Source organism: Rutidosis leptorrhynchoides, chromosome 2, assembly GCF_046630445.1.
Source record: "Rutidosis leptorrhynchoides isolate AG116_Rl617_1_P2 chromosome 2, CSIRO_AGI_Rlap_v1, whole genome shotgun sequence".
NCBI classification, from domain to species: domain Eukaryota; kingdom Viridiplantae; phylum Streptophyta; class Magnoliopsida; order Asterales; family Asteraceae; genus Rutidosis; species Rutidosis leptorrhynchoides.
Window position 1 is genome coordinate 592,681,684 of NC_092334.1, and position 10,974 is coordinate 592,692,657.

At 35.3% G+C, this 10,974-nt stretch overlaps 1 protein-coding gene across 1 annotated transcript; it reads left to right on the forward strand.

The window, feature by feature from the left end:
* Positions 1 to 260: 260 nt before the first annotated feature.
* LOC139889909 (uncharacterized) lies at positions 261 to 1,001 on the forward strand. The gene is made up of 3 exons (XM_071872821.1): positions 261 to 293; positions 424 to 571; positions 634 to 1,001. Exons 1-3 carry the CDS (start codon positions 261 to 263, stop codon positions 999 to 1,001), a joined length of 549 nt encoding a protein of 182 aa, XP_071728922.1.
* Positions 1,002 to 10,974: the final 9,973 nt, after the last annotated feature.

Below are 10,974 nucleotides of genomic sequence, written 5' to 3' on the forward strand. Positions count from 1 at the left end.
AACACAATAATTTAGCTTTAACCCTTACTAAGTTATCTTGCTTTAACCCATATCAAAATTATAAGGTAATACTTACTAATTACATTATCTTTCACATATATAGCCTATATAAGAAACACATACTTCCTTCAAAAAAAATATAAGGAATACATACATATATATGTGTGTGTTTTAGTTCATATAAATTTTTTTTTACAATTAATCGTTCTTATAACACTCAGAAATTTATATCGTCAATTTATAACATATAAGGAAAAGTTATGTCAAGTGTATCAGATTTTTCTACCGATCAGGTATAATATTATCCATAATATATAACATTTAAGGAATGTCTTTGTCGTTTTTGGTTTTTTCATTCCATATAATAGCACTCTACACCATATTTTATTATTAAACTGAAACTAAATAATTTTATTATTTCAGGTGTTTAAAAATCGTGAACAGTTGACCGAATGGGTGAAAAGTGAGGCACGTTCTCATAATCAAGTTATTGTCATTAGAAGAACAAAAGAACAAAATGGTTACTTAGTCACGATTGTATTTGTTTGTGAACGTGGCGGTGTATCCAAAAGTAAATCAACCCCAGAAAAAAGTAAACCGTCGAAAAAATTAATTGTAAATTTGAAATGGTAGCAAAGTTTTCAAAGATAACTGGTGTTTGGTCGATCAAAATGAAACAATCAGTACATAATCATGCACCTATAATGTATATGGAAGGTCATGCTTATGCAGCGCAATTGACTAACGATGAATGGCGTTTAGTCGCCGATTTATCAAGTAAAAATGTAAGGGCTGGTAAAATTCTTGCGACGTTGGAGAAGCAGAATCCGAAAAATGTTTCTTCAAGCAAAACGGTGTATAACGCAAAAGCTAAACTTCGCACAATATTTCGGGCAAATAGGACTCCTATACAGGTAGTAATGTCATTTTTGAAGGAAAAAGGGTACGACTTTCAATATCGTATTAATGATTCTACTAACGAATTAGAAGAATTATCTTAGGTCCATCCAATTTCATATGAAATATTTCGTGCATTTCCGCACATTTTATTGATGGATGCTACGTATAATACGAATATTTATAAATTGCCCTTTTTGAAATTGTTGGTGTTACTTCTACCAACAAGACGTTTTCCATAGCATTCGTCTTGATGGATAAATAAAAAACTAACAACTTTATTTGGGTGTTAAATTGTTTAAAGTTGGTCGTTGGCGAAACATATGAACCGCGCGTTATCGTCACGGATAGAGATTTGTCCCTAATTAATGCATGTCAACAAGTATTTCCAAAAGCTAATAAATTACTCTGTAGATTGCATATTTGGCAAAATATTCTTAAGAATTGCAAAAAATATTTTGACTTAGACACGGAATGGGTTTCTTTTCATGATACATGGAGCAAGTTAGTTAACGCTCCAACAGTTACATCATATACACGTTACTATGAACGTCTTCAAGTCCAGTTGATACATCATATAGGTATTTTTTAAGCGTTTTCAATTTAATAATAATCTTAACAATATATCACCAACCTATGAAACTAGTATGTGTTTTTCAACTTTCAGATGTTTTGAAGTACCTCAATGAGGTATGGTTAAACAAATACGCTCACATGTTCGCATCAGTGGTGACTGATAAATCACTTAAATTTGGAAATTCAACCACTAATAGGGTTGAGAGTCAGCATGCAAAGGTGAAATTAAGTTTGGCTTCCTCTCAATCAAAAATAGACACATTTGTGCCTATTATACTTAATGTGGTTGAGTCGCAAGTTTATATAATCAAAGAAAGCTTTGAACGAAGCAGAATTTTTCGATGGCCAAAATATGAGCATCCAAGTTTTGAACTACTGTGGAACTGTGTTTCTCTTACTGCTATAGAAAAATTCATGCTGAACTTGGGCGTTTCAACAAGCGTGAAATAACAAATGAGAATTGTGGTTGTAAGTTAAGATCGTGTTTTATGCTACCATGTGCGCATGAACAAGCAATTTATTTAAATGCAGGTATGTTTATTCCTCTAGAGTCGATTGACATTTTCTGGAAGACACTTTCGTTTTCGCCATGTATATCAGCACAAGATGGCAATTTTTATTGTGACTCGAAGTCGGACATTGAAATGTCCCGTTCTTATTGATTAAAAACGTTCCATATTAATTGATTTCGTTGCGAGGTTTTGACCTCTATATGAGACGTTTTTCAAAGACTGCATTCATTTTTAAAACAAACCATAACCTTTATTTCATAAATAAAGGTTTAAAAAGCTTTACGTAGATTATCAAATAATGATAATCTAAAATATCCTGTTTACACACGACCATTACATAATGGTTTACAATACAAATATGTTACATCGAAATCAGTTTCTTGAATGCAGTTTTTACACAATATCATACAAACATGGACTCCAAATCTTGTTCTTATTTTAGTATGCAACAGCGGAAGCTCTTAATATTCACCTGAGAATAAACATGCTTTAAACGTCAACAAAAATGTTGGTGAGTTATAGGTTTAACCTATATATATCAAATCGTAACAATAGACCACAAGATTTCATATTTCAATACACATCCCATACATAGAGATAAAAATCATTCATATGGTGAACACCTGGTAACCGACAATAACAAGATGCATATATAAGAATATCCCCATCATTCCGGGACACCCTTCGGATATGATATAAATTTCGAAGTACTAAAGCATCCAGTACTTTGGATGGGGTTTGTTAGGCCCAATAGATCTATCTTTAGGATTCGCGTCAATTAGGGTGTCTGTTCCCTAATTCTTAGATTACCAGACTTAATAAAAAGGGGCATATTCGATTTCGATAATTCAACCATAGAATGTAGTTTCACGTACTTGTGTCTATTTTGTAAATCATTTATAAAACCTGCATGTATTCTCATCCCAAAAATATTAGATTTTAAAAGTGGGACTATAACTCACTTTCACAGATTTTTACTTCGTCGGGAAGTAAGACTTGGCCACTGTTGATTCATGAACCTATAACAATATATACATATATATTAAAGTATGTTCAAAATATATTTACAACACTTTTAATATATTTTGATGTTTTAAGTTTATTAAGTCAGCTGTCCTCGTTAGTAACCTATAACTAGTTGTCCACAGTTAGATGTACAGAAATAAATCGATAAATATTATCTTGAATCAATCCACGACCCAGTGTATACGTATCTCAGTATTGATCACAACTCAAACTATATATATTTTGGAATCAACCTCAACCCTGTATAGCTAACTCCAACATTCACATATAGAGTGTCTATGGTTGTTCCGAAATATATATAGATGTGTCGACATGATAGGTCGAAACATTGTATACGTGTCTATGGTATCTCAAGATTACATAATATACAATACAAGTTGATTAAGTTATGGTTGGAATAGATTTGTTACCAATTTTCACGTAGCTAAAATGAGAAAAATTATCCAATCTTGTTTTACCCATAACTTCTTCATTTTAAATCCGTTTTGAGTGAATCAAATTGCTATGATTTCATATTGAACTCTATTTTATGAATCTAAACATAAAAAGTATAGGTTTATGGTCGGAAAAATAAGTTACAAGTCGTTTTTGTAAAGGTAGTCATTTTCAGTCGAAAGAACGACGTCTAGATGACCATTTTAGAAAACATACTTCCACTTTGAGTTTAACCATACTTTTTGGATATAGTTTCATGTTCATAATAAAAATCATTTTCTCAGAATAACAACTTTTAAATCAAAGTTTATCATAGTTTTTAATTAACTAACCCAAAACAGCCCGCGGTGTTACTACGACGGCGTAAATCCGGTTTTACGGTGTTTTTCGTGTTTCCAGGTTTTAAATCATTAAGTTAGCATATCATATAGATATAGAACATGTGTTTAGTTAATTTTAAAAGTCAAGTTAGAAGGATTAACTATTGTTTGCGAACAAGTTTAGAATTAACTAAACTATGTTCTAGTGATTACAAGTTTAAACCTTCGAATAAGATAGCTTTATATGTATGAATCGAATGATGTTATGAACATCATTACTACCTTAATTTCCTTGGATAAACCTACTGGAAAAGAGAAAAATGGATCTAGCTTCAATGGATCCTTGGATGGCTCGAAGTTCTTGAAGCAGAATCATGACACGAAAACAAGTTCAAGTAAGATCATCACTTGAAATAAGATTGTTATAGTTATAGAAATTGAACCAAAGTTTGAATATGATTATTACCTTGTATTAGAATGATAACCTACTGTAACAAACAAAGATTTCTTGAGGTTGGATGATCACCTTACAAGATTGGAAGTGAGCTAGCAAACTTGAAAGTATTCTTGATTTTATGAAACTAGAACTTTTGGAATTTATGAAGAACACTTAGAACTTGAAGATAGAACTTGAGAGAGATCAATTAGATGAAGAAAATTGAAGAATGAAAGTGTTTGTAGGTGTTTTTGGTCGTTGGTGTATGGATTAGATATAAAGGATATGTAATTTTGTTTTCATGTAAATAAGTCATGAATGATTACTCATATTTTTGTAATTTTATGAGATATTTCATGCTAGTTGCCAAATGATGGTTCCCACATGTGTTAGGTGACTCACATGGGCTGCTAAGAGCTGATCATTGGAGTGTATATACCAATAGTACATACATCTAAAAGCTGTGTATTGTACGAGTACGAATACGGGTGCATACGAGTAGAATTGTTGATGAAACTGAACGAGGATGTAATTGTAAGCATTTTTGTTAAGTAGAAGTATTTTGATAAGTGTCTTGAAGTCTTTCAAAAGTGTATGAATACATATTAAAACACTACATGTATATACATTTTAACTGAGTCGTTAAGTCATCGTTAGTCGTTACAGGTAAATGTTGTTTTGAAACCTTTAGGTTAACGATCTTGTTGAATGTTGTTAACCCATTGTTTATTATAACAAATGAGATATTAAATTATTATTTTATCATGATATTATGATATATAATATATCTTAGTATGATGTATATACAGTTAAATGTCGTTACAACGATAATCGTTACATATATGTCTCGTTTCGAAATCATTAAGTTAGTAGTCTTATTTTTACATATGTATTTCATTGTTAATACACTTAATAATATATTTACTTATCATTTAACATAATTAACCAAGTGTATCAATATCTTAATATGATTCATATGTACCTAGTAAGACGTTGTTATAACGGTAATCGTTATATATATCGTTTTCGAGTTTCTTAAATTAATAGTCTCATTTTTATGTATATAACTCATTGTTAAAATACCTAATGAGATACATACATATAATAAAAACATGTTAACTATATATATAACCATATATATGTCATCGTATTGTTTTTAAAAGTTTTAACGTTCGTGAATCACCGATCAACTTGGGTGGTCAATTGTCTATATGAAACATATTTCAATTAATCAAGTCTTAACAAGTTTGATTGCTTAACATGTTGGAAACATTTAATCATGTAAATATCAATCTCAATTAATATATATAAACATGGAAAAGTTCGGGTCACTACAGTACCTACCCGTTAAATAAATTTCGTCCCGAAATTTTAAGCTGTTGAAGGTGTTGACGAATCTTCTGGAAATAGATGCGGGTATTTCTTCTTCATCTGATCTTCACGCTCCCAGGTGAACTCGGGTCCTCTACGAGCATTCCATCGAACCTTAACAATTGGTATCTTGTTTTGCTTAAGTCTTTTAACCTCACGATCCATTATTTCGACGGGTTCTTCGATGAATTGAAGTTTTTCGTTGATTTGGATTTCATCTAACGGAATAGTGAGATCTTCTTTAGCAAAACATTTCTTTAAATTCGAGACGTGGAAAGTGTTATGTACAGCCGCGAGTTGTTGAGGTAACTCTAGTCGGTAAGCTACTGGTCCGACACGATCAATAATCTTGAATGGTCCAATATACCTTGGATTTAATTTCCCTCGTTTACCAAATCGAACAACACCTTTCCAAGGTGCAACTTTAAGCATGACCATCTCTCCAATTTCAAATTCTATATCTTTTCTTTTAATGTCAGCGTAGCTCTTTTGTCGACTTTGGGCGGTTTTCAACCGTTGTTGAATTTGGATGATCTTCTCGGTAGTTTCTTGTATAATCTCCGGACCCGTAATCTGTCTATCCCCCACTTCACTCCAACAAATCGGAGACCTGCACTTTCTACCATAAAGTGCTTCAAACGGCGCCATCTCAATGCTTGAATGGTAGCTGTTGTTGTAGGAAAATTCTGCTAACGGTAGATGTCGATCCCAATTGTTTCCGAAATCAATAACACATGCTCGTAGCATGTCTTCAAGCGTTTGTATCGTCCTTTCGCTCTGCCCATCAGTTTGTGGATGATAGGCAGTACTCATGTCTAGACGAGTTCCTAATGCTTGCTGTAATGTCTGCCAGAATCTTGAAATAAATCTGCCATCCCTATCAGAGATAATAGAGATTGGTATTCCATGTCTGGAGATGACTTCCTTCAAATACAGTCGTGCTAACTTCTCCATCTTGTCATCTTCTCTTATTGGTAGGAAGTGTGCTGATTTGGTGAGACGATCAACTATTACCCAAATAGTATCAAAACCACTTGCAGTCCTTGGCAATTTAGTGATGAAATCCATGGTAATGTTTTCCCATTTCCATTCCGGGATTTCGGGTTGTTGAAGTAGACCTGATGGTTTCTGATGCTCAGCTTTGACCTTAGAACACGTCAAACATTCTCCTACGTATTTAGCAACATCGGCTTTCATACCCGGCCACCAAAAATGTTTCTTGAGATCCTTGTACATCTTCCCCGTTCCAGGATGTATTGAGTATCTGGTTTTATGAGCTTCTCTAAGTACCATTTCTCTCATATCTCCAAATTTTGGTACCCAAATCCTTTCAGCCCTATACCGGGTTCCGTCTTCCCGAATATTAAGATGCTTCTCCGATCCTTTGGGTATTTCATCCTTTAAATTTCCCTCTTTTAAAACTCCTTGTTGCGCCTCCTTTATTTGAGTAGTAATGTTATTATGAATCATTATATTCATAGATTTTACTCGAATGGGTTCTCTGTCCTTCCTGCTCAAGGCATCGGCTACCACATTTGCCTTCCCCGGGTGGTAACGAATCTCAAAGTCGTAATCATTCAATAATTCAATCCACCTACGCTGCCTCATATTCAGTTGTTTCTGATTAAATATGTGTTGAAGACTTTTGTGGTCGGTATATATAATACTTTTGACCCCATATAAGTAGTGCCTCCAAGTCTTTAATGCAAAAACAACCGCGCCTAATTCCAAATCATGCGTCGTATAATTTTGTTCGTGAATCTTTAATTGTCTAGACGCATAAGCAATCACCTTCGTTCGTTGCATTAATACACAACCGAGACCTTGCTTTGATGCATCACAATAAATCACAAAATCATCATTCCCTTCAGGCAATGACAATATAGGTGCCGTAGTTAGCTTTTTCTTCAATAACTGAAACGCTTTCTCTTGTTCATCATTCCATTCAAATTTCTTCCCTTTATGCGTTAATGCAGTCAAGGGTTTTGCTATTCTGGAAAAGTCTTGGATGAACCTTCTGTAGTAACCAGCTAGTCCTAAAAACTGGCGTATGTGTTTCGGAGTTTTCGGGGTTTCCCACTTTTCAACAGTTTCTATCTTTGCCGGATCCACCTTAATACCTTCTTTGTTCACTATGTGACCGAGGAATTGAACTTCTTCCAACCAAAATGCACACTTTGAAAACTTAGCGTACAATTCTTCCTTCCTCAATACTTCTAACACCTTTCTCAAATGTTCACCGTGTTCTTGGTCATTCTTTGAGTAAATAAGTATGTCATCAATGAAAACAATGACAAACTTGTCAAGGTATGGTCCACACACTCGGTTCATAAGGTCCATGAACACAGCTGGTGCATTAGTTAAACCAAACGGCATGACCATAAACTCGTAATGACCGTAACGTGTTCTGAAAGCAGTCTTTGGAATATCATCTTCTTTCACCCGCATTTGATGATACCTGGAACGTAAGTCAATCTTTGAATAAACAGACGAGCCTTGTAGTTGATCAAATAAGTCGTCGATTCTCGGTAGTGGGTAGCGGTTCTTGATGGTAAGTTTGTTCAACTCTCGGTAGTCGATACATAACCTGAATGTACCATCTTTCTTCTTGACAAACAAAACAGGAGCTCCCCACGGTGATGTGCTTGGTCGAATGAAACCACGCTCTAAAAGTTCTTGTAATTGGCTTTGCAGTTCTTTCATCTCGCTGGGTGCGAGTCTGTAAGGAGCACGAGCTATTGGTGCAGCTCCTGGTACAAGATCTATTTGAAATTCAACGGATCGATGTGGGGGTAATCCCGGTAATTCTTTCGGAAATACATCGGGAAATTCTTTTGCAATGGGAACATCATTGATGCTCTTTTCTTCAGTTTGTACTTTCTCGACGTGTGCTAGAACAGCATAGCAACCTTTTCTTATTAGTTTTTGTGCCTTCAAATTACTAATAAGATGTAGCTTCGTGTTGCCCTTTTCTCCGTACACCATTAAGGGTTTTCCTTTTTCTCGTATAATGCGAATTGCATTTTTGTAACAAACGATCTCCGCTTTCACTTCTTTCAACCAGTCCATACCGATTATCACATCAAAACACCCTAACTCTACTGGTATCAAATCAATCTTAAATGTTTCGCTAACCAGTTTAATTTCTCGATTCTGACATATATTATCTGCTGAAATTAATTTACCATTTGCTAATTCGAGTAAAAATTTACTATCCAAAGGCGTCAATGGACAACTTAATTTAGCACAAAAATCTCTACTCATATAGCTTCTATCCGCACCCGAATCAAATAAAACGTAAGCAGATTTATTGTCAATAAGAAACGTACCCGTAACAAGCTCCGGGTCTTCCTGTGCCTCTACCGCATTAATATTGAAAACTCTTCCACGGCCTTGTCCATTCGTGTTCTCCTGGTTCGGGCAATTTCTAATAATGTGGCCTGGTTTTCCACATTTATAACAAACTACATTGGCATAACTTGCTCCGACACTACTTGCTCCACCATTACTCGTTCCGACACCATTTGTTCCTTTCGTTCTATTAACCCCTGGTCCGTAGACCTCACACTTCGCCGCGCTATGACCATTTCTTTTACACTTGTTGCAAAATTTGGTGCAGAACCCCGAGTGATTCTTTTCACACCTTTGGCATAGCTGCTTCTGATTGTTGTTGTTGTTGCGATTATTATTGTTGTTGGGATGATTGTTGTAGTTGCTGTTGTTGTTGTTGTTGTTGTTGTTGTTGTTGTTGTTGGGCCGTTTGTTGTAGTTGCGATTGATGTTGCGATTGTTGGGATAATTGTTGCGATTATTGTTGTAATTGCTGTTGTTGTTGTATTGGTGATTCTTATCACCGTTTTCCTCCCACTTTCTTTTGACTTGCTTCACATTGGCCTCTTCAGCAGTCTGTTCTTTAATTCTTTCTTCAATCTGGTTCACTAGTTTGTGAGCCATTCTACTTGCCTGTTGTATGGAGGCGGGCTCGTGTGAACTTATATCTTCTTGGATTCTTTCCGGTAATCCTTTCACAAACGCGTCGATCTTCTCTTCCTCATCTTCGAATGCTCCCGGACACAATAGGCACAATTCTGTGAATCGTCTTTCGTACGTGGTAATATCAAATCCTTGGGTTCGTAACCCTCTAAGTTCTGTCTTGAGCTTATTGACCTCGGTTCTGGGACGGTACTTCTCATTCATCAAGTGCTTGAATGCTGACCACGGTAGTGCGTACGCATCATCTTGTCCCACTTGCTCTAGATAGGTATTCCACCATGTTAACGTAGAACCTGTGAAGGTATGCGTAGCGTACTTCACTTTGTCCTCTTCAGTACACTTACTTATGGCAAACACCGATTCAACCTTCTCGGTCCACCGTTTCAATCCGATCGGTCCTTCGGTTCCATCAAATTCCAAAGGTTTGCAGGCAGTGAATTCTTTGTAGGTGCATCCTACACGATTTCCTGTACTGCTAGATCCAAGGTTATTATTGGTATGTAGCGCAGCCTGTACTGCGGCTATGTTTGAAGCTAGAAAAGTACGGAATTCCTCTTCATTCATATTCACGGTGTGTCGAGTAGTCGGTGCCATTTCCTTCAAAATAGTTAAATGGAACAAGTTAATCATACCGAATATTAAGAGTAGTTAATAGTATTTCGTAGCATAATATGAACTCATTTATAAAAGCTTTTTCTTCATATTAGCGTTTTATAAGTTTAAATTCGGGTAGTACCTACCCGTTAAGTTCATACTTAGTAGCTAATATACAATTCAACTACTACAATTCTATATGAAAAACTGATTATAATAATATTTCGCGTTCAAACTTTTATACAATATTTTACAAACTTACAATACCGCTTATTTTACATAAAGCATGAAATATAGCACACAATAACTTTGATACAAGATAGTTGTGAAGACAATTCTAGCTAGTACACAAGTCGTTCAGCAAAGGCAATAAAGACACGTAATTCATACGTCCAGAAACAAGTCATGCATTCTGGTTTTACTAGGACTACTTCCCATCCTTGGTCTTGTGCAACATAACCGTTATGGCCGTTGATAAGACAGCGTGTTGTAACGTCATCAAAGGGACGAGGGTTACGTAATGTCCAACAGTCCCGTAACAATCTAAAAACCTCATTTCTTACCCCAATTACCGACTCCGTCACTTGTGGAAACGTTTTGTTTAATAGTTGTAGCCCGATGTTCTTGTTCTCACTTTGGTGAGAAGCGAACATTACTAATCCGTAAGCATAACATGCTTATTTATGTTGCATGTTAGCCGCTTTTTCTAAATCACGAAGTCCAATATTCGGATATATTGAGTCAAAATAATTTCTTAACCCGTTGCGTAAAATAGCATTTGGGTTCCCCGCAATATATGCGTCAAAGTAAACAC

Bases quoted from the DNA above. Each gene is read 5' to 3' on its own strand.
- LOC139889909 (XM_071872821.1), top strand. From the start codon at position 261: ATGTCAAGTGTATCAGATTTTTCTACCGATCAG. The intron at 294-423 runs GTATAATATTAT...TTATTATTTCAG, and splicing joins CAGATTTTTCTACCGATCAG to GTGTTTAAAAATCGTGAACA. The intron at 572-633 runs GTAAATCAACCC...TTGAAATGGTAG, and splicing joins ACGTGGCGGTGTATCCAAAA to CAAAGTTTTCAAAGATAACT.